Genomic DNA, 24969 nt, shown 5'->3' with positions numbered 1-24969 from the left:
TTTCCAGCCAAGGTCAAGAGGGGCGGTAAGTCCTCCAGGGGAGGCAAGACTCCTAGGGGTGGCGGCCGCGGCTGCAAGCCCTAGGGATGGCAGTCCCCCTGCGTGTCCACCTGTGGTGGGATGCCTTCAGCGTTGCGTCCGCAGGTGGTAGCAACACAGGGCTGCTGCTTGGACGGTCTCAGTGATCGGCCAAGGCTATCGCGTCCCGTTCACAACATCTCAACCTCCCCTGACAGCGAATCCAGTGAGCTCCTATGCCACGGGATCGTCAAAGTGGCTGGCCCTTCAGGCCGAAGTCGAGACCATGCTCGAGAAGGGTGCTCTCCAGGAGGTCGTCGACGGCTCCCCAGGCTTCTTCAGTCGACTCTATCTTGTAAAGAAGGCTACTGGAGGCTGGAGACCTGTCATCGACCTCTCAGCTCTGAACGGGTTTGTCAAGCAAACCCGGTTCAGCATGGAGACAGCAGACACGGTCAGATTTGCGGTGAGACCACAAGACTTCATGTGCACACAGGATCTAAAGGACACGTACTTCCAGATCCCAATCCATCCATCTTCCAGGAAGTACCTGAGATTCTGCCTAGACGACAAGATCTACCAGTTCAAGATGCTGTGTTTCGGTCTCTCCACAGCTCCTCAGATGTTCACCAGAGTGTTCATCCTGATTTCATCTTGGGCGCACAGGAACGGCATTCGTCTCCTTTGTTATCTGGACGATTGGCTGATCCTAGCAGACTCGGAGTCGACCCTTCTTCGGCACCGAGACAGGCTTCTGCATCTTTGCCAGGATCTGGGGATCGTGGTAAACCTCGAGAAGTCCTGTCTGCAGCCGTCCCAACGACTGTTTTATCTAGGCATGCTAATAGACACCAATCTCCACAAAGCCTTTCCATCAGACGACCAGATAGCAAGGCTGAGGAGGGTGGCGGAACCCTTTCTCAGGCGAGAAGAACTCCCCGCCCAATCGTGGTTGCATCTCTTAGGTCACCTATCCTCCCTGGCTCGTCTGGTTCCAAACAGCCGCCTCAGGATGAAATCCCTTCAATGGCGGCTCAAGTCCCGGTGGAATCAAGGATCCGATTCCCCGGACATTCTGATCCCAATGGGGTCTCTGGAACAGACGAACTTGCGATGGTGGCTGGTCGACGAGAACCTGCAGAAGGGAGTGAGTCTTCTCGTCCTCCCCCGCAATTGACTCTTGTTTTCGGACGCGTCAAAAGAAGGGTGGGGGCCGCACGTTCTGAACCTGAGGGCCTCAGGCCTTTGGTCAGAATCAGAAAAGTGCCTACACATCAACCTGCTAGAATTGAAGGCCGTCTTTCTAGCTCTTCAGCAGTTCCAACGGTCCCTGGCGGGTCACTCCGTGGTGTTGATTAGCGACAACACCACGGTAGTGGCTTATATCAACAAGCAGGGAGGCACTTTTTCGCAGCAGCTATCCCATCTTGCAGTAGAGACTCTAAGGTGGACCGAAATCCACTCGATAACACTATCAGCTCGCTTCATTCCTGGCAAGATGAATGTGCTCGCCGACAGTCTGAGCAGGGCCTTGCAGATAGTGAGTACCGAGTGGTCTTTGGATCCTCAGATAGCCAACAAAGTCCTGACTTTGTGGGGTTCCCCGACTGTGGACTTGTTCGCGACAGCTTTGAACTTCAAGCTGCCCCTGTACTGCTCCCCAGTCCCGGACCCCAAGGCACTCTGGCAAGAGGCTTTCCAGCAACGGTGGGACAACATCGACGTGTACGCCTTCCCACCGTTCTGTCTGATGAGAAGGGTGCTCAACAGGACCAGACTATCGGTCAACTGTTCGATGACTCTGGTAGCTTCGCTATGGCATCACGCGGAATGGTTTCTGGACCTTCTGCAGCTCCTGACGGAGCTCCCGAGGGAGCTTCCTCCACGACACGAGCTTCTCAGACAACCCCACTCCGGCGTCCCTCACAGGGCCGTAGCCTCGCTTCGGCTTCACGCCTGGAGACTATCCAGCGTCTCCTCGCGGAGAGAGGCTTTTCGCAACAGGTTGCGGAGAGAATGTCTCGGCACCTGTGAAGGTCCTCTGAGGGAGTCTACCAAGTCGATTCCACTATTCCAGCAATAGCGGACTTCCTCGTTTATCTGCGGGAAGAAATGCGCCTTTCTGTCTCGGCAGTGAAAGGCTATCGCTCAGCCTTAAGCTTGGCCTTCAGACTGAAGGGCGAGGATATTTCTTCATCGCTAGAACTCTCTTTACTCATACGTAGCTATGAGCTTACCTGCCCCCAGTCGGAAGTGAGACCTCCTCCTTGGAACGTGGTTCGAGTCCTCAGGTCTCTTAAGAGACCTCCCTTCGAACCATTACGCCAGGCCTCCGATCGCCACCTGTCTTGGAAGACGGCTTTCCTACTCGCTTTGGCTTCGGCCAAGCGGTTAGTGAACTTCATGGTCTCTCGTACGACATCGCCCATTCAAAGGGATGGGGGGGAGGTAACGTTCAGGTTCGTCCCTGAGTTTGTTGCCAAGACTCAGAATCCTGGAGTGCCGGATCCTCGGTTCGACTCTTTCAGGATCGCGAGTCTCCGTTCTGTAACAAGCGACCCAGACCAGCTGCTACTATGTCCAGTGAGGTGTCTGAAGCACTATCGAAGCACTACTTGAAGAGAACGGCTGCAGTCCGTTCTCAAGTGCGAGCTTTGTTTGTGAGCACAGGCAGGACTAAGAGGAGGGTCACCAGGAACACCATCTCAGCTTGGATTCGAAGGGTTATCCACCATGCCTTGAATCCGGACCCTCCTCCGTCACGTCGCCCTCGGGCACACGATGTCAGGGGTATTGCTACATCCCTGGCCTTCAAGAGAAACTTCTCTGTGACGCAGGTACTTCAAGCTGGGGTCTGGAAGCGTCAGACGACCTTCACAGCCCACTACCTGCAAGACGTGACCCACAGGAGCCTCGATACGTTTTCTATCGGCCCTGTGGTGGCTGCACAACAGCTGGTCTAACCTCAGGCTACTTTTTGGACAAGTAGCAGTAGGTTGAGGGCGTTGTTACCCGGTCTTAGTCTGCGTGAATGAAAGAGTATGTCTGACCCTTACTTCTTTCTTCATTCTCCCCTCTCTTGGGGAAGCAGCATCCTGGTCCTCGCATAGCTGACCTCGACCTCTGCAGGTAACCCATGCTTCTTTGTGCTCCTAGTATTAAGCTTAATACTGTTGCGTCTCCCATACCCTGACGAGGTGGTATTGGGAACGTCCTATCCTAGAATTCCTATCTGAAGGTCTCAAGGTCAACTTCATAGGATGAGTCACACTCTCCTCCACACACTGCTTATGTAGGCCACTCGTTCCTAGCGATGCTAGGAACTTGTGAGGTACAGGGGCTCCCTTTCTCTAGTGCTGCTCACTGAGGGATCGAGCCCCCGGGCAAGCCGAAGTCAGTAAGGCTGGGGACTTTCCACCCTTCCTAAGGGGTAAGTCACCCAATGTAAATAGTGTGGTTTGTATTTCGGTTACGGAACAAATGACAAATTCGAAGATAATTTGTATTTTTCCTAATCATACAAACCTTAGCTATTTACACATATGTGCCCGCCATCCCTGACCTCCAAGTCAAGTCCTACCTCTAAGTGATGTGAAGCAAGTCACCGGTGTGTGTGTGTGGTGGGGGGGGGGTAGCTAGCTACCCTTCCCCTACCCCCGCTAACTAGCGCGGGGGTAAATAACCCTCGTTAAAACTATTGGCTCGTCATTTCAGCTGCGCTAAAGGGTAAACCCAATGTAAATAGCTAAGGTTTGTATGGTTAGGAAAAATACAAATTATCTTCGAATTTGTCATATTTGGATTTTTTTTAGCTTGGTTCAGTCACCATCTTTTATAATCACACAAAGTCAGCTTTATTCTACTTTTATTACTGAGACAAATGTATTTGCTTCTTGTCCTAGTTTTGCGTTTCATTCTCATAATACATACATACATATACCAAGGCACTTCCCCCAATTAAACGGTTTCCAGAATATTTTAATGAAAAGTGTATTTTAATTTTCGTTCTTTTTCATTAGCTATAATCCCATAGTAATGGATTGATTAAATCCACATGTTCCGTAATGGGAGGTAAACATTATTTCATTTAATAATGGGAAAGATTGTGTTGTTTTGTATTCTGTACCAATGTCAGACTCTGGGGTAATGAGGTATACTCTGCATTACATTGTTATTGATAACAAATCTCATAAGCTCAAAATAGGCTGTAAGAGTGCCGTTACTGAATGAAACTTGATACCACAGCATACCTACCGGGTACTCATTTGATAACTCATGTATATTTAATAATTTCTTACAGGCTCAGTTCGGGACCTTGGCCGATTACTTCAGGGCTGTACATGAAGAAAGCGATACACCAACTGGGGACGAACATGGAATTTTCCCATCACTGTCTGGTGACTTTTTCACATACGCAGATCGAGATGACCATTACTGGAGTGGATATTACACGTCCCGTCCTTTCCACAAGAAACTAGATAGAGTTCTTGAAGCTTATTTAAGGTAGGAAATTATAATTTTTGTTTTCTAAAGCTACTCTATTATCAAAGGTTCTTTCAATATACAAAAGAGTATGTATATGATACCTAAGGGCTGTTTAAAAGAAGGTTTATTACTGTTTATTGTAGTTTTAACTACTTTGATTATGACAATTAAAAAGTTTTGAGGGCTATTTAGTTCAGTACCTGTTTTACCTCCTCTCATTTTATGGCTAGACATTTTAATGAAAAATGTGAGGGGAAAAATAAGGATCCAGTTTACTGTACAGTTTAACAATGGAAAAATGTTTATTTGCTCAAGATTTTATCCTATCATTTTCCATAGCTCCGTAAATACTGTTTTTTTTTTAACTTTTTTTATTCAATCTTCATATACTACTATAACAACTATTTCATATTTGTTTATAATGCACACAGCTTCGATAGCAATATTAAACACATCTTATGAAAATTACTTTTCCAGAGGAGCAGAGATAATCTATTCTACAATGCTGGCTACCCAAAGTGTCATCGGAACTTCAGCGACAGACGTAACCAATTCTCTGATGGATCACCTTGTATCTGCTCGCCGACACCTTGCTCTCTTCCAGCATCATGATGGGATCACGGGTACTGCAAAGGATCACGTGGTCGTTGATTATGCCAAAAAGTGAGTGATGTTTATCACTGTGGATATTGGTTGTGCCAGAAATTGGATGAGGCTTATTGCAGTGGTTAGGAATTGTGACAACTTGGTTGTTTTTCTTGTGGTGAGTTATTAGTCATATCTGAAAGATGATGTTTATAGCAGTGGTCATTAACTATGCTAGAGAGTGGATAAATGTGTAGCAGGTGTGTTTTTCAGGCTGAATCCTTCTTTAATGGGCATAATTAGAAAGTCTGTAAACTCTTCTTCATTTTAATTTCACTTGAAAATATAAAAAATGGGTCAACATCAAAATTTTCAAATATATTTTTCATAAAGTGTCATTCCATTCGAATAAGTAAAGACTCCTACTGTATATTGAAAACAGCATACTATTTATAGCTATTTATTGATAACTTGAACTGTTTGAATGATTAATATCTCTATTTTTTATGTATGTAAAATATTTGGTTTGGTCTAAAAAAAAAATTGTTGCATATAAAGATGATGTTACTCTCTCTTTGCATCAGTTCCACCTCATTGTAGACCCTTGGTTGCTGAATCCCTTAATGTATATGATAGATCTGTCTAAAATAAGTTCATGGTGCAAATTAGGCGGAAGAAGTTGAACCCTAACAGGACAATAAGTATGATTGTAAGTAGATCAGGGACAGTGGCTCCTCAATATCCAGATCTTTTCACTGCTAATGGCTCTTTAATTACTGACTGTATAACTCATTAAAATTGCGTGATTATTAATTTCAAATTTATTTTTAAAAATCCATCTTGTCTGTTTCTTCTTCAATTACACGAAAAACTGGTATACTGTATTGTGAATTTAGTCTTCAATTGCTGACTTTCATCTTAATTTGTTGGAGCAAACTTGCAGTCTATTGAATTCTTTATTCCTGATCAGAATATTAATCTTGGGCACCATCATTCAGTTTTTTGTGCATATTGGAAAAGATTTTTCTTAAATCTAACCATCCTTTGTATTGAGATCTTTTTGGACTGTACCATCCAGTACATAGCTTTATGTATGCAGTTAGTTTTAACAGTCTTGCCTTCTCCATCATGTCTCAATATTACACAATATTTTAGAAGATTCTATTCCAACTGATCAGGTTGAGGAATGCTCATCCTAATCTGGTATTGAATCGGTGGAACTTCAGAAGCTCATTTTTGTTGCAAGTCTCATTTCATAGTGTATACTGTATATGAAAAAGTCTTTCGAGTTTATTGTATGAGTGTATCAATGTTATTTACTCCTTCTTAAGTATTTCCTAAAAGCATCCTTTAAGCATCTGCTGTAAGTGTTAATTTCCTTTCTTCCAGGATGTTAGAGGCTCTTCATAATTGCCAGCATGTAATACAGCAGACTGCGCATTACCTTCTGAATATCGAGCAGGTATTTTATGATCAAGCTTCAAGTTAAAGTTAGTCAATTTTATATTGATAAGTAGACATTGGCATTGTTACTGTATACTGAATGAAAGACATTTTAATTTGTAGCGTTTCTTTGGTTATTAAGGAATAGACATTTGCATTTATGGTTCTTTTGTGTGTTTTACAAATTTATGTTACATTTCATTTACAGTATTCCCTGAATTCCTTATAGTCCCACTCTGCAGACATCAATCAATCCCTCAGTATTTTAATCCTTTTGGTTTATTATGTTCTATCTGCCTAATTTCTTTCATTCTGTTTTGCTCCTATTTTAGTATCCCTTTGAAAAATAAATTATTCCAGTTGGATTAGTGGTTTTGTCAAACTACTAAGTAAGAATGATAGTACGAGTGATAACGAAAACATATCAATATTTACAGCGCAGTTATTCTGGCGATAAAGGTGCGTTATATTACGAGCTCGGGGAAAAGTTTATTGAGCACAACAAGGTTGCTTCTCATATGGTTGTCGCTCTGCGCGATGGGTCAACTGTGCCAGTCGTTATTTATAATCCAGACGGTCACCAGCGTCGGGAGCTTTTCACGGTCAGAACTTCGAGCCCTCATGTAGAGGTAAGGAGTTAAATTTATTACATATCTTGTATATGGTTTACTAATGTTAGTTGTCTACACATCCTTGAATAACAAAAATTTGTAGTTCTTAAACAATCTTATGAGTCTATTAATTATGTATTGAACACATGTTTATTGTTGATATACTGAAGGTTTTATATTATTTGAATCTATGTGTATTTCTACTACAGTAATTTTATAGGTTTACAGTATTAGATTTGCATGCTTTTAAGGATTAGGAAGTGTTATGATTACGAGCTTAAGTTTATTACAGTTGCATGCCTTTTTCTCCTTTTTTTATTTTAGTAATATTTGTCAAACTGCCCTACTGCATATGGTGATGATGATAAGATAAAGTATCATAATTACCTATAATTTGTATCACATCCCTCAGGTGGTTATTTGCGTTGCTGTGTTTCACTTCACTCACAAATAAACATAATCTCACTGTTCTGGCAAGTGATACATGAATGTGCTACGCTAGTAAACATAATATCACTGTTCTGGCAAGTGATACATGAATGTGCTACGCACAGCATTCCCATGGGTTGCTATTAAAGTATCATAATTACCTGTGATTTATATCATGTCCCTCAGATGGGGTTTGCACACAATAGTAATGGAAAGATGCTCGCAATGGAAATGGTCTTTTAGCGCAATTTTAGGAGCAATGTGCACAATTGTAAGGCACCCATTTTAACTGTATTTTACTGAAAAGTACATTGGAGCTCCGTTTAGTATGCAACCCTAATTTTTGCCTTTGCCATAATTAAACATTTTGCATAAGGGTATGTATTCACCTGTCTGTTTGTTAGCTTATTTATTTTTTTGATTGTTTGCGAGCAACTTTACACAAAAACTACAGTACTGCTTTTGACCAAACTTGGTAATCATGTCAGGTATGACCCCAAGGATGAATCAGTAACATTTAGGATAAATTACATCAAAGTACAGGTATGCAGCAGTACTTAGAAAATAATCGCAATGTTTAGTAGATGGCAAATATTTTGTTAGTTTATTTTTTGTGTGAACATCATACAAAAACTACTGAACTAATTTCATTGAAATTTGGTGGACATGTGAGGTATAACCCAAGGAAAATCCATTTGAACTTTAAAAAAATACATCTAAGTGCAAATACGCACTGGAGTTAAGACCAAAATAAGACAGCTATTTTCCCTGTTGGAGCCCCTGGGCTTATAGCATCCTGCTTTTCCAACTAGGGTTGTAGCTTAGCAAATAATAATAATAATACTCTTTACTGAGTGCCCCTCTCATTTGTTTTGTAAGCAGCATGGATTTTGATAAATATAGGACTAATGTACTTGGAGTAATATATTAATTTTTCTTTTTTCAGAGCTATCTCAACAATTTACTGAGTATAGGGTTTATGTGGTTAATGACTTAGAAAATATATTGTCAGTACTCTATACCATGGCTGTATTTTTCAGATTCTGATTGGAAAAGAGACACCTATTCCATTCCAAGTTGATCCAGTCTTCATAGGGTCTGGGGAAGCCTCAGAGAACATGTTTGATGTTACGTTCTTTGTTGACTTACCGTCTTTGTCTCTGACGACTTATACTATCAAGGCTGTGCAACCAGGCAGTGTAAATTCGAAGTAAGTTTGCCGTAGAAATATGTACTTTTAAAGATTTTGAGAATGCATATACATGTAAAGTACAGTATATTAATATGTTTGCGTCTCTGGAATAGGAATTTTCATCTACAATTTTCAGTATTTATTTCTTTACAGATATGGAAGCTTTGCTAACGTTATTGTCCGTGACTTGAGTATATCGTCCATCCCGAGTGTATTCAGCGTCGTCGAAGAAAAGTCGCGGGATTCATTCACTGTGCAGAACAAATATTTAGAGGCTACGTTTGGAGACAACGGTTTTCTTCAGTCACTGAAAGTACAAGGGCACAAGGTGCCGGTTGCCCTTGAATTTGTTAAATATGGTGTTAAGTAAGTTCTGTCAGGTTTTGATTGTCATTTATAAAGTTTGTGAAAGAGAAGCAACAGATAGAAAAGCATATGCAATTTTTGCTTATAGTCCCAGAATTTTCATCTCAAAGAAGTTTAGGGAATCTCATTTTTAAATCCAGGAGAGAGTAAGTTTATTCTGTTATCACAAAGTTCTGTCATTCTGTGATTTGTAGCGATTAGTTCTTTGGCATGTTTTGTATTATTTTTTATTTTGACTTAAGTTTTTATTTAATGAAAAATAAAGGATACAGCTTCTCAATAATTAATGTAATATAGGGAAATACAATGGAAAGAGAAATTAAGAAAAGTATGTGGTTAGAGAAAAAGTAGGGGACAGTAACATTTGTTAAGGATCGATACATAGCAATTATACCGATACATAAGATGGAAAAGTGTTGAATGGCAAGGTAAAAAGTAATAAAAGAAATCTGGACTTAAAATCAGGTAGTGGGTTACTCTCTATTCAGGATTTTAAAGAATTGACACAGCAAAGTGCTTGTTTGTTACTTTTTTATATTCAAGTGAACTGCCATAACTCTTCAAACATTGGAATTTGATGGTTCAAAGTATGTTGGTTTAGTAGGTTGCTTCAGCTATACATAAAATACTGGAACGGTGTGCTTCATAAGTTATATCCAAATGATCGGTGTGAGTTCATTCTGTTACGGAAATATAACTAGAAATTTGAATTTCCTTTCATGATTACACAGTTGTACTTTGTTCTATTTAAGTTATTTTGACCTGACCATAGAAACAAAGTTTGGGCCTCCCAGTTCTGGCCTAAAGAGTTTGTTGATTAAGAAAAACATGTTATTTGGTAGATTGCAATTTTTTAAAAACATGATTATTTCTCAGTTTGTAAGTGTTGAAAATTTTTGTATAAGATTCCGTTGTTAGTTTGAATTAAAACTGAGTTCTATTGCAGGAACAACCGAGAGACGAGCGGTGCATACTTGTTCCTGCCAGATCGAGAAGCAGTACCAGTTCCTGTGGGTCAGCCAGGTGTTACGTTAGTACAAGGAAGCCTTATGTCGACGGTGTCTATTCAGATGAAGAATGTCCTGCACACTGTTAAAATTAAAAACTCTCCAGGTACTGTATTGAATGTAATTCAGTTTTTCCCTCAGTATTATTTCAAGGTCTCAATTTCTTTGAAATGTATCAATGAAGATTTTGCTGGGACAAGCTTTCAGATACGAAAACCTAATTACAGTATATCGTAAACATTCAGTTCCTGTATGTTAACCAGGATGCTGTTCTAACATTCTAAACTCTCCCAGGACTTATCAGAAAGATTTCGTTTTACTTATTCACCTCGCATAAATGATTTTTATTTTTTGGGGGGGTTTATATTTAAAAATTCTCGTGAGCTGGTGATGAAACAGGCTTTTCCAAAATACCTTGAAAGATAAATTAGTATTAGAAAATTAGTTTATGGTGACTGAAAATGAAGGGTAGAATATCATTAAAGATTTGATTACATGGAAACTAAGAAGCAATGTATGTGTAGAGTAAATCTTTTATTTTCAATGAAACTTTGTCTCACAGATGTTGAGGTATGCAAAATGTAAAGACTATAATGAATTTGTCAGATATGTGTAAGAGGAAGAGGGAGAATGAGCATTATGTTCCAGGAAAAGGACAAATTTTAGAACTGGTAGATTATATATTTATTTCAATGGCAAATTGATTCAGAAATAGATATTGTGAGAAGGCCGTAGGAAACATAGTAGCTGCACTGGAAAGATATGGCCAGACCACTGGTAACTAAAAGTACTGACTCACATTAGAGCTGAAATTTATGATGCATGTATTTGACCCATATTTCTGAATATTATATAGCAAATATGGTCAATTTCATATGAAATGGATTATAATTTAAGCTGGTTTGACTATGAAATGCCAAGATTCATGGGTAGTTAGTTGAGAAGCTGGTGTTACAAGTGAGGAAACTGATGAAAGATGTATTTTCTAGAACTCTAGATGCTAATGAACCATTAGATCTTAAAGATTGAGAATTTTCAGATGTACGGGCTCAGTCAAATCCAACAGGGCCACTTTTCCGATCAGAAAAGGCTCATGGGAGGATTTTTGTTGTTAGCCCTGACAAGGAAGGTAAAACGGAAATGAGATTTAGAAAGGGCTGAAGGTGTGTTGGTATTCAAGTTATTGCCTACCAACTTAACAAGATAGAGGGACTGATTCCACATCAACTGGATACAAGTGGATTATGCCTAGTCTAAGCAGGGAACTAAGTTGTGCCATACACTAATTCAGGCATGTAATAAATTAAACTGCGAAACAAGTAACTCTCTCTCTCTCTCTCTCTCTCTCTCTCTCTCTCTCTCTCTCTCTCTCTCTCTCTCTCTCTCTCTCTCTCTCTCTCTCTCTCATGATGTGATTAGCAGATAGAATGTTAAGAGTTGATTCCTCCCTCTCTCTCAATATTTTGTAATACCACAATTTGCCCTCTTACTACCATTCTTCTCTGATGTTAGGTTGAGGCATTGTGTTTGGACAGACGATATGTCGGTCACTTTGTGATTGGCCATAAAAGCAGACTACTGGCTTTTGTGGCATTCCTTGCATTTTGGCTAAATATTTTTTTCTGTATATTTTTTAATTTGGCATTTTGTTTTCTATTCACTGGCTTCTTTTGAATAGTTAATTATCATTTGCCATAATGATGATAGTAATATTTGTATTGGTAATAATTGCACCAAAGATAATCATTATGGAATTAGAACCCTGTATTGTCATGTCATTATACAGTGTTAGTATAATGAACGGGGGCATAATGAATTGTGTAGAATGGCGAGTAAGAGAAACTATCAGTTGCTGATTTGTAATTTTTTAGATGAATTGCAATATTATTTAGAAGATTATAACAGAATCTGACATATGATAAACTACAAGATCAGATAAGGGTATGCCATTAAATATTACTATACTAAGCAATGCATAACTTGCTTGAATTAGTTGATGTGGAATTTTCCTCTTAGTCACGGTACATCCGTAGCCACAAACCTATATCCCCAGTGTAAGAAGACAACCCCACAGCTTTTACCTTCCTCATCAGGGCTATCAACACAAATCCTGCCACAGACCCTTGTTACTTGAAACAACTGTCCTGTTGGAATTGTTTGGGACTGTATATTGAAAGGAATGAGAAGCAGTAAGTTGAAAAATCACTAGATTTAAAAGTTCCAGAATTAGTACTAATAGGAAGACTTGGAAAGTCATGAACAAAAGGACTAGATAAAGCCTTAGAGAAGATGTGTTTGTATAATTTTCTTTTTTTCAATATTAAACTTACCCGATGATCATATAGCTGTCAGCTCTGCTGCCCGACAGAAAAACCTACGGGCGGAATACGCCAGCGATCGCTATACAGGTGGGGGTGTACATCAACAGCGCCATCTGTCAAGTAGGTACTCAAGTACTCGATGTCAACACAGAACCAATTTTCTCTCTGTCGTGCCACTGGCAAGACCTACTAAATACGCTGTTACCAACTGGATTTGTTTTCACAACTATTTGGTGAAGTACACTATTCCAGTTTTGAGCTTTCGCTATGCAGGGGTTTTATCTTCATTTCAAAACTTGAACTCGTTTTGGATAGTTTTATGGTGACAAAGAGAGTATGGACTCTCTTTCACTTTTAAATGGCCGACCCTTCCCTTAGACGGAAGTGTGTTTAGGTTTTTAGTAATTTTGCTTAACACGTTATAGATCTATATTTTATATCTCTCCGCCTTTATTAGGCCTCTTCGATTAACTTTCCTTTTATTATAAACATATAAAAATAAATTTTTATGTTTTGTTTATATGCGACCTTTCCTGATAGTAGGCGGTCCTGACTTGGAACCGAAGTTAATCAACGTTGAGCCCGTTATATCGTATTTAACCTTTAAAGAATTTAAAACTTTTTAAATTTAATGTTTTATGAAAGAATTTCTTTGATAGTCTCGTACTGTTTTCAAAGATGAACTAACGTTTAGTTTTTAGTCTACGCAGTTGTTGGCGTTCAGGACGTTCAACCTGCGCTCTATCGTTACGATAGAGAGAGAGTGTATCACGGTTTCACTTTGCAGTAAGAGTAAACCGATTCTAGCGTTTCGTTCATTCTTTCTTAGCTTAAATGGTTTAAATTCTAAATTAAAGGAACTTTTTATTTGGAAAACCTTTCAGTTTTTTTCCTTTAGCAAATATCATGTTTTGACGATATATAATTGGGCTCTTCTCTCAGGTGCGAAATCTAGAGAGAAAGAGAGAGATAGAGACGGAGGGAGAGAGAGGAGAAAAAACGTTTCGTTCAAGCGGGTAACGTTGTTCTCGTTTTACTCTCCTCCCTAGTCGCTGTAGGGGAAGAAGGTAAAACGTTTCTAGGGTTTTATTCTTGTTCCCAGGCTATGTGCGGTGAGAGATTGTAAACGTAGTTTATTTGATCTAGTGTTTAGTCTCTTTCCCAACCACTGAATTCTTTATCTTTATATATGTTTTCTGTTGCATTTATACGACTGTTTTCGCAATTACTACCTTTTAATGAAGGGTAGGATTGCGTGTTTCAGGTAGAAATCAGTAAAAGTTTCGATTTCAGTGAAATAAGTGCAAAACAGAAAATCAAAGTGATAAAGTGATATGCGCAAAGTGTTACAGTGTTGCGTCCGAGGGTTCGTCTGTTCGTGCCTGTCGTTCACCTAGTCCGGGACCTCTTGCAAGCTCCCAAGCCCAGGGGAGAAGTAAAGTCGAACGACTTATGGGTTCGTCAGGCCTTGATCAACGAACAGACGTTTTTCCCTCCGTGGTTTCGGGCGTATCTACCCAAGATCGCCCCACCCACACAAAGACGAGAGAGCCCATTTACTTCTCGTCTGCGGAAGAGGTTTCTCGTAAGAAACCTTGGACCAAGGTCTCGCAGCTTATTAAGTGCAAGTCGGTCCCTTCCGCGCAAGTCCAACGGCCCAGGTGTAGCCACTGGGTCAGTTCGGACTCGCTGCAGTCATCCGACGACTGCACACCTCCCAAGAGAGGCAAGGTGGTACCGCAACAGGCAGTAACTCCGTCTGTTGCCGCACCCGCTGTTTTAGACCCTCAGTCACAACGGACAGTAGCTCCGTCTGTTGCCGCTTTTGTAGACCCTAAGTGGTCTTTACTGCAGTCTATGCAGACTCAGTTAGCTGCGGTTTTGCAGGAGTTTCGTGCGGAGAAGGTTAACGCTGCACCCGTTAGCCTACAACCTGCCACGGTTGTGCGCCCAGCTCACGCTGAGGCTGCCTGCTCCCACACTCCGACTGCGGAGAAGGTTGACGATGCACCCGTTTGCCTACAACCTGCCACGGTTGCGCGCCCAGCAGACGCTGCGGCTGCCTGCTCCCACACTCTGGCTGTGAGAGCTCCTCCACCCATGCGCAGTCGACCCTGCCAGACGCATGCTGACTCCCACAGACGCACGGAGCACTCCGTTGACGTGCGTGTGCTACCACAACAACAGGAGGGGGGAGTTAAGCTGCCGTGTTTTGACACGGTGCGTCAGCCTCCGCAACCCACTGTGGTTACCGCCACTCGCCCGCAGCAGACTAGTCAGTCAGGAGTTGAGGCTTCCCCACACAGCTTTGGTTGCTGCCAGCTCACAGACTGTCAAGCAGTTACATAACGTTGCCTTCTGGTCTGCTACTTATGCACCAGTGCTGTATGTCCTCTTGTAACTGCTGCTCCTCGTTCGCCTCACGTCAGAACTTACACTAGGCCTAGCTACTTCGAAGCCGTTGTTGTTAAGCTAGTGCTCTCTCGCTCTCCTAGAGAGCGTTACGTCGGCTAGGCGACTGGTTTTTGCACCAGGAGTAGTTTTAGGGATACAGCCTTTTGATTTCCCTTCTTTTTATCTGGCTTATAGAGCGAGAGTCTGATAGGACACGAGAGAAGTTCTCAGCTTGGGAGTTCATGCCTCTGCCCAGGTAGACTTCTCAATTCTGGTAGACTCGGCCAGGCGCATAGCCAGGAGACGCTCCAGTTGTTTACAGGTCAACTTCTCAACTTTTGTCGAGCCTTTGAAGTTTTGCTGTACTTTTATGTCACACATAACAAGGCTTCCAGGGATGGTAAATGGCTCCGCTTCAGTCGCTAACCCCGTCTGTTGCCACACCTGCTCCCGTGGACCCTAATGGGCTTTGCTGCAAGACATGCAGTCCAAGCTTGTGTCCTTGATAGAGGACTTAATACGGAGAAGAACCTTCTGGCCAATAACCTTCCTACCGGTTGGTTGTGCGCCCTGTTGACGCTGAGGTATCTTACTCGCGTCCGCCAGTTGAGGTGGTTCCTCCACCGATGCGACCCAGTGTGGGTTGCCAGTCGCACGTTGACGTTAAGCGACGCTCGGAGGTGGTTGTTGACGTTCAGTGTGTCACTAGGAAGACGTTCAACAACCAGCAGAGGTGACTTGTTGTGACGCAGTGCGTCAACCTCAGCAACCCGGTAGGGTGTTGACTGCACAACCCAGACAGTCTAGACAGTTTCGGGTTGACGCTGTACTTCCTCGCGTCCCCATGGTTGACAGTTCACAGACTGTGCAGCAGTACCATGATATTGCGTCCGGCTCCGTCACGCATCCACCAGTGCGACCGGATTCAGCGAGTCAGACTTTGCCCACTCCGTTGCCGTTTCCTCATCAGTTTCGGATGAGGAACCCTCTGATGAGGACGTTGCTGAACAAGACGATCAACCCCCAGCCCTGCTATCCATCCAGAAGATGCTGAAGAAGGAACGCTGCCCTGTCAGGCTGTGGATGAGTCTGGTTAGGACACTGTCATCCGTGGTTCAATTTGTGTCACTAGGAAGACTACACCTCCGTCCTCTTCTATACCATCTAGCTTTTCACTGGAAAAAGGACAAGACGCTAGAAGCGGTCTCGATCCCGGTTTCCGGAAAGATAAAGTCTGGTCTGACTTGGTGAAAGGACTTTTTCAACCTTAGAAAGGGTCTTCCCCTGACTGTTCAGACTCCCAGCCACGTTCTCTTCTCGGACGCATCGGACGTAGGCTGGGGTGCGACATTAGACGGTAGGGAATGCTCTGGATTATGGAACTCGAGTCAAAGGACAATGCATTTCAACTGCAAGAAGCTACTGGCAGTACGTCTGACCTGGAAAAGCTTCAGGTCTCTCCTTCAAGGCAAAGTGGTGGAGGTGAACTCGGACAACACACGGCTTTGACGCACATCTCCAAGCAAGGAGGGACCTACTCTCTGACATGGTACGAGATCGCAAGTGACCTCCTCACCTGGTCAACAGGTCTAGACTTTTCACTAGTAACGAGGTTCATCCAAGGCAACTTGAATGTCATAGCAGATTGTCTCAGTCGGAAGGGACAAATAATTCCAACAGAATGGACCCTCCACAAGGATGTATGCAAGAGACTTTGGGCCACCTGGGGCCAGCCAACCATAGATCTCTTCGCAACCTCGATGACCAAGAGGCTCCCAATAGTTTGCTCACCTATCCCGGACCCAGCAGTAGTTCATATAGGTGCCTTTCTACTAGATTGGTCACATCTAGATCTATATGCATTCCCTCCGTTCAAGATTGTCAACAAGGTACTGCAGAAGTTCGCCTCTCACGAAGGGACAAGGTTGACGCTAGTTGCTTCCCTCTGGCCCGCGAGAGAATGACTCACCGAGGTACTTCGATGGCTAGTAGACGTTCCCAGAACACTTCCCCTAAGGGTGGACCTTCTACGTCAGCCACGCGTAAAGAAGGTACACCAAGGCCTCCATGCTCTTCGTCTGACTGCCTTCAGACTATCGAAAGACTCTCAAGAGCTAGAGGCTTTTCGAAGGAGGCAACCAGAGCGTTTGCTAGAGCAAGGAGAACATCCACCCTTAGAATCTACCAATCGAAGTGGGAAATCTTCCGAAACTGGTGCAAGTCAGTATCCGTATCCTCGACCAGTACCTCTGTAACTCAAATAGCTGACTTTCTCTTATATCTGAGGAAAGAACGATCTCTTTCAGCTCCCACTATCAAGGGTTACAGAAGCATGTTGGCATCAGTCTTCCGTCACAGAGGCTTAGATCTTTCCAACAATAAAGATCTACAGGACCTCCTTGAGTCTTTTGAGACCACGAAGGAGCGTCGTTTGGTTACACCTGGTTGGAATTTAGACGTGGTACTAAGATTCCTTATGTCAGACAGGTTCGAACCGCTTTAATCAGCCTCCCTGAAAGATCTCACCTTAAGACACTTTTCCTGATATGCTTGACCACAGCTAAAAGAGTCAGTGAGATTCATGCCTTCAGCAAGAACATCGGATTCTCATCCGAAACGACTACATGTTCTACAACTTGGTTTTCTAGCCAAACACGAGCTGCCTTCTCGGCCTTGACCAATATCGATATTCCAAACTTATCGTATGGTTGGAAATGAACTAGAAAGAGTATTATGTCCTTTAAGAGCTCTTAAGTTCTATTTAAAAACCTTTACGAGGCCCGTCTGAAGCTTTATGGTGTTCGGTTAAGAATCCATCTTTGCCTATGTCAGAGAATGCTTTATCCTATTTTATCAGACTGTTAATACGAGAAGCTCATTCCCATCTGAATGAGGAAGACCAAGCTTTGCTGAAGGTAAGGACACACGAAGTTAGAGCTGTCGCAACTTCCGTGGCCTTTAAACAAAATAGATCTCCGCAAAGTATATTCGACGCAACCTATTGGAAAAGCAAATCAGTGTTCGCGTCTTTTATCTTAAGAATGTCCAGTCTCTTTACGAGAACTGCTACACTCTGGGACCATTCGTAGCAACGAGTGCAGTAGTGGTCAGGGCTCGACCACTACAATTCCTTAATTCCATAACCTTTTTAATCTTTCTCTTGAAATGTTTTATTATTGTTTTTGGGTTGTCCGGAAGGCTAAGAAGCCTTTCGCATCCTACTTGATTTGGCGGGTGGTCAAAGTCATTTCTTGAGAAGCGCCTAGATTAGAGGTTTTGATGAGGACCTTTAGTATGGGTTGCAACCCTTCATACTTCAGCTCCTAGGAGTCGCTCAGCATCCTATGAGGATCGCGAGGCTCAGTAAGGAAGACGTACTTAAAAAGGCAGAGTAATTGTTCAAGTCGACTTCCTTACCAGGTACTTATTTATTTTATGTTTGTTATTTTGAATAACTGCTAAAATGAAATACGGAATACTTAGCTCATAATAATGTCAACATGTAATGCTGGTCTCTACCCACCCCCCTGGGTGTGAATCAGCTATATGATCATCGGGTAAGTTTAATATTGAAAAATGTTATTTTCATTAGTAAAATAAATTTTTGAATATACTTACCCGATGATCATAAATTAAAGGACCCACCCGTCCTCCCCAATAGAGACCCAGTGGACAGAGGAGAAAATTGGTTCTGTGTTGACATCGAGTACTTGAGTACCTACTTGACAGATTGCGCTGTTGATGTACACCCCCACCTGTATAGCGATCGCTGGCGTATTCCGCCCGTAGGTTTTTCTGTCGGGCAGCAGAGCTGACAGCTATATGATCATCGGGTAAGTATATTCAAAAATTTATTTTACTAATGAAAATAACATATTTTTTTCATATTGAGAATACCTGTAGATAGACATGACTTGTTATCTGTTTCCCCATTTAAATTCATAGTATGAATTTCCAAATAAGTTTTGTATTTTTATCGCAGTTTTGTTTTCCAGGCATTGATGGCATTGGCATCGACATTGCAAATTACGTTGATATTACGGCAGAACGCAATTTTGAGTTTGTTATGCGTTTGAGCACGGACATAAAAAGTGATAACATATTCTTTACCGATTTAAATGGATTCCAGGTACAGTCCCCTGTTTTTCTTGTAAAATTGTAGTTTCCAGAATTCTTTATCTTAAGAATTTTTTTAAGTACTGTATAAGCATTTTTTATAAAGAATATTACACCTTTTCTTCTAATATCTTCGTTATTACTGTGAACTTTATGGAAGTGTCCACTATCCACCTTTTACTTTAAATTCCTTGTTTGTCTGTACTAATTTCACCCCTTGTTCATTTTTTCTTCAATTCATTGTGCTATGTATCCTTCATATTCAGTAATATGAATCATAAGTATTTATTGATGAGATTATGTGATTCTTTCATTGATTTGGAAATTATAAGTAGATCAATTTAAGGGTTTTTCATTTACATCACCTGTTTGTGTTGTATTGAGTAAATTTCGTTTTTATTTCAGATTATCAGAAGGACCAGATATAACAAGCTGCCCTTGCAAGCAAATTATTACCCAATACCTTCACAGGCATTTATTCAGGACCAAGAATATCGGTTAAGTCTTCTCTCTGCCCAGCCCCTTGGGGGATCATCACTCAAGAGTGGACAATTAGAGGTAATGATCTCTTTCAGTTGATTGTTTGTTATCTGTAGTTTCTTCGTTAATGCTCTTGTTAAACATTGTCTCGTGTTTTTTTTTTCATTTTCACAGAAAGTATCATAGTTTCTGTACCATGGTCTTCCACTGTCTTGGGTTAGAGTTCTCTTGCTTGAGGGTACACTTGGGCACGCTGTTGTGTCTTGTTTCTCTTCCTCTTGTTTTTTTTTTTTTTTTTTTTTTTTAAGTTTTTATAGTTTATGTATGATAGATCTAATTTAATGTTGTTAATGTTCATAAAATATTTTATTTTAATTCATTACTTCTCTTATACTTTATTTATTTCCTTGTTCCTTTTCCTTAATGGGATATTTTTTCGCTGTTGGAGCCCTTGGGCTTATAGCACCCTGCTTTTCCAACTAGAGTTGTTGCTTAGCTTGTTATAATAATGATAAAAATTACTATTTTTAATTATAGCTTGTAATATCAAAAATTGAGACCAAATGTCCCTAACAAGAAGTGTTCATTCCCAAATGTCCCTAACAAGAAGTGTCTATTCACTAATATTGAAATAAACTTAAATCTCTTCTAAATATCTGGAGATCAACTCTTACAGCAGAGACAGTTAGATTTAAAATGGTGATCTGATTTTCTTGGCCAGTAGCTCTCATGTTATCAGAGCATTCGCCAAATCCTAGAATAACATACCATTCTGATTGAAACTTCATAACTCGATGCTCACACGTGAGTAGTGGAAAGGAAAAACAGATGCTGAAGACTAGTGGATTACTTGCTAGACTCATGAAAAGGGCCTGAAACTGAAGGTCCTCTCCCTCCACATAGACTAAAAGAACTCTCTGGATCTTTTAGAAATAAGTACCTAAAGATGCATATTACTGCAAGAACTTTCTCCATCTTAAAATGGTACTGCTGTAGATGATAATTCAGCGGACTGCATATGATAATACATCTCAAAGCCTGCGTTTGCTTTATAACCAGAAATAAATTACTGTAGAAATTGTAATATCATTTATTACTTCTTTTATTGCTTAGTGCCCGTTAACGAATACTTTGCTTTTGAAAGGATTCAAACAAAATTGGCAAAATGGAGAATCTTGTGATGTTCTGCAGAAGAAGCAGGCGATTACAGAGTTATGAGTAAATGTTAATGCCATCGTTCTGTCTCACTTTCAGACACCTTAAAACTATCATTGTATCCTCTTCTCATCTGAAAGAGTGAGCATTGACCTTGAGGTGGTAAAAAACCGAAGAACCGAAGGGAAAGCTCATCTAACTACGTGTAGAGCCTTTTGTGGCCTCTGATGCCAGAAATTTTGTGATCGAAGTGATTTAGTGTTTTGCTAAAACTGTGGATTGTGTAAACTGCCAGTGAGAGTGTGTGGATGGAGCTGCATAGGTTGTTCTTGGTACCCCTCATTGGTGCAAAGTTCAACTTCTGTTTGAAGATTTTACTACTTTGCTGGAAAGGGATGACCAGACAACAGGTTGGAAAACCCCTTAAGAACAATATCCATCTTTTTCAGAATCCTATTTCCTTGATTTTAAGTCATGATACAAGGGAGTTCACTGAAGCTCTCCTCTATGAAGTAATGAGACTTGGTCCTGCATATATCTTGATCAAAGAGTGTTAGTGGCCCCCTAAACTTCCTAGTTAGTCTTCAATAAAAACTTAAGAGGAATCTCACAGTCATGTCTGTTGTAGCCACTGCAACAGACACAGGTGGTTAAAGTATTGTGAAATCAGTAGCCCTAACAAGTGCCTTCAAACTTGCATGAGGAAAACTACCCTGTTAGGAGCAGCCCATCATTTCATGAGATTTTCCAAGGCAGACTGCTATGTGAGAAAGCAACTGAAGTTGTGACCATCGGCTTTTATTGGTCTTTCCAGGAAGATATTTTTTTCATCCCACCTGTACATCATGTGAATTATCCTTTGATGTTACTGCAGTGGGAAAGTCAGGCTGAAAAAGGCCTCTTCTGAATTTTACTTGTAATTTACCTTTGCTTCTTTTACTACCATACAGGGCACCAGTTGTCTCTGTGCAGATGACACAGATTCAGGAAAGGCTTTCATCAAATAATACCTCACCTTGATGCATTAATGGACCCTCCTTACTACTGTTCATGTCTTTTACATGGTGCATCACCTCCAAATCCTCATAAAAAAATACTCACTTGACAGGCATAATGTAATCCTTGATCCTGAAGGAGGAGTTTCCTTTCTAGGTTGGCAGGAGCCTTATCAATTGTCAATGAATGAGTCATGGTCCCCTTCTTCCGTGTATTTTACTTGTAATTTACTAATCCTGTGATGAGAAACCTTACTGAAGCAAGGAGAGGAGTCTAATTATGCAGAAACATTTATCTGCTAGCAAAAAAGATGCAGTCAAAATACACTTAATGAAAAGTAAAAAATATCTATTCCCATGAATCATACCTCTGAACAGAACAAGGTGTGAAGTGGAATTACAACTTAACGACCTTGTGTCACAGCCTTCCGGCTACCCAAGCTACCCTGGTAGCTGGCCAGAACAATGGAGTACAGCTTTGTATACTGTGTTCCAAGAATGATGGAGGAGCTAATGTGACCTCCATCTCCTTTCCTTCCAGGATGCTGGATACCTACTCCTCCCTCTACAGATGAGTTGTCACTCTGCTTGCTAGAGAAGATGGTAACATTTGAGACCGTACTTAAGAGCATGCACTCTTTGGTAGGTCAAGAATGTGGGGTGTAGGGCTTTGTTCTCTGTGCCTCGGAGCATGGAGCCATGGTTGCCCTTCTCCCCGACCCGTAGTAAGGGGAGTAACGGGTACTTCTCCCAGTGCTGTTAGGTCTCGTACCAGGAGGTTCCCTCCTGTTGGCGTTGGCTTACCCTGGCCATCTTCAGCCCCTGATTACGTCCACTCTCTACTGAGCCAAAAGAAAAAGTGACGTACCTCACAGCTGTGAGAGTATATATACATGCAGTGGTGACAGGGTACCCCCAGCCTACGCTCAAGCGGTTAGGCAAGGTTGCCACCTCGCACTTTAAGTCTGATTGCTACCTTCCAGCTTTGCCGAAAGATAGTCCAAATAAATAACTCCAGGTTTGTATTAGTTAGAGAAAAATACAAATTATCTCTGAATTTGTCATAGTTCATTTAGGACTTAGTGAGTATATTATACTAACGTAAATGGATTAGAGTAAATTAAATTAGAACCAACTTGCTGCAACAAGATGTATTGGCTAATGTTAATTGTGCAGGTAAGTATTAGAAAACTGATTTTCCGACACCCTGTAGGGGTGAGCGAGCTGGATATATTCCTAGCATTCCATGCAACTTTTTTCTCTGGTATATTTAGCAGTATTTATACCTTTAAAATGGTGCTTTAAGGAACTTTTCACTGGGTGACACAGGTTCCTCGCCCAGAAATAGATTTTTCCTTCGTCAAAATCCCCTTTTTTTTTTTACTTATTTTGTGGTGTGGTAGGGAGTTTTGATAAATTACTAAAGGAAAGCTTTTAGCTTTATAGAAAATAAAGCCTAGAAAATATATAAAATCTATCATAATCAAGGGAAACATGAACGTTAACAGTGGTGCTCATAGCTAAAATTAGTGGAGGCATTGCTCCAGAAAATCTTTAGCTTTTTTTTTTAATATTGTGTAAAAAGAAACAAATGGGTAAAAGAAAATTTATTTAGAAACTTGATAAAATCCCAAACGAACAAAATCAAACATTTGTAATTGCTATAGTCTAAATTGTTACAGTTGAAGCTTGATCCATTCGTTTAAAGATTAAATCTACTCTGTTTTTACGTTGTGCAAAACGATCAATAATTTTCTTCTTCCTCTCAAGCTCAACACACACTAAGTAAAAAATAAACACTGCCTTCCTCTAGCACGCCAAGGTTGGCACTGTAGGAGTTACAGTGCTCGCTTTCCCTTGCAGTTTCGTGTGCAGCTAACTATGTGCGCATGCGCGCAACAGCCAAACACCACGCCACTAGAACTGTGAAGTGTATAGTTATACTGTATACTGTACAAATATTTTGTATTTTTTTCATAAAATGGGAAATACATTAGCTACTGACATTAAGCTTGAGGATTATATATTGTACAAAGATAAAAAAAGAATTAAAACGAAATGATTAAATTGAATGTTATGGATAATGCCAAGTGAAAATAGTGGGTGCTCTTGACCTGGTTATTGAGTTGGGTCTTGACCTGGTTACTTCAGTTGGGTCTTGACCTGGTTACTGTTGGGTCTTGACCTGGTTACTCAGTTGGGTCTTGACCTGGTTACTGTTGGGTCTTGACCTGGTTATTCAGTTGGGTCTTGACCTGGTTACTAATCGGACGTGTCATCTATTCTCCTGACCTCTCGTTCCACTAGACCTATGGATTAGCGGTCACCCCAGTGAAACTAATGAGTTGCTAAACGTTTGCTGAACTGCCGTGAAAATAACCAAGTCCGTGTCCCTTTCCACGTCGTACGAACAGTGTATTTTTTTCTGTTGTCCTATTTAGCTGTGCTATTAATCCAACACCCAAAATGTCATCATCTCAAGTAGTGAGTTCTCAGATCGTAAGTGGCCAACCGCTGAAGACGAAAATTTCTAAAGACGAAAATGGAGTTCTCCAAGCATCTTGTGTGCTAAACTCGCTTCCCGATCTGAGTGCTGAAATTCAAGATCTTAAATCCTCCCTTTCAGTTCAAATTTCAGACCTCATATACCAGGTCAGTGATTTAAAGAACACTATTGCTACTATCGAGGAAAGGGTGACTGCTGCGTTTGAGGATAAACTTCGTCACCACCAGGAAGAAGTTGAGAGAATTTTAAGTGACAAAGACAAAATTATTGCCGATCTCACGAATAGAGTTGCGTCATTGGAGTCCAGACCTAACTTAACAAAGGAGATGGAAGTTCTCGAGGAGAAGATAGACGAGACCGAGGCCCAAATGATCTGCAATGATCTGGTTCTGTCTGGTCCTGCTTTGCCTGCTCCCCAGCCGGACGAAGATACAAGGAGATTAGGCCGGGATCTCCTAGAGAAGTGTCTCCAGAAGAAATTTCCCGACCACTTCATCCTTGAAGGAAGAAGGATTGGCAAGAGAGGAATCGATGGGTCACCACTTAACAACAACATTTTGCTGAAAGTGATGTCACGGGCTGTAAAGTCAGATATGAGACATTCCTGTTTGCAACATAAAAATGATACTGCAAAAGGACTTTTCATAAACGAATCTCTGACTCGGAAACGCGATAGCCTTTACTACGAACTTCGGCAAGTGAAAAGACAACAACTGAACGGTCTCTTCTTGCATACGCGTGATGGTGTCATCAGAGTTAAAACATCTCGATCGGGTAAAACCTTCGCCATCCGAACCCGCAAGGACCTGGACCTGTTTTATAATAGTACTGGCCTTAGTGCCCCTGAGTGAATTTCAAAATGATTT

At 41.3% G+C, this 24969-nt stretch overlaps 1 protein-coding gene across 2 annotated transcripts in view; it reads left to right on the top strand.

Annotated features, from left to right (window-relative positions):
* The window catches only part of LOC137621594 (alpha-mannosidase 2x-like), a 98591-nt gene that overhangs the window by 57100 nt on the left and 16522 nt on the right, over positions 1–24969 (top strand). For both annotated transcript variants that reach the window (XM_068352005.1, XM_068352006.1), the window contains exons 11-19: positions 4319–4521; positions 4981–5166; positions 6478–6550; positions 6969–7160; positions 8612–8781; positions 8917–9129; positions 10076–10242; positions 18847–18980; positions 19373–19525. In XM_068352005.1, coding sequence (XP_068208106.1) covers positions 4319–4521; positions 4981–5166; positions 6478–6550; positions 6969–7160; positions 8612–8781; positions 8917–9129; positions 10076–10242; positions 18847–18980; positions 19373–19525 — 1491 coding nt within the window. The remainder of the gene's footprint in view (positions 1–4318; positions 4522–4980; positions 5167–6477; positions 6551–6968; positions 7161–8611; positions 8782–8916; positions 9130–10075; positions 10243–18846; positions 18981–19372; positions 19526–24969) is intronic.

The sequence above is a fragment of the Palaemon carinicauda genome, chromosome 28 (genome assembly GCF_036898095.1).
Source record: "Palaemon carinicauda isolate YSFRI2023 chromosome 28, ASM3689809v2, whole genome shotgun sequence".
Lineage (NCBI taxonomy): Eukaryota > Metazoa > Arthropoda > Malacostraca > Decapoda > Palaemonidae > Palaemon > Palaemon carinicauda.
This window is presented reverse-complemented; position numbering and strand designations above follow the sequence as displayed.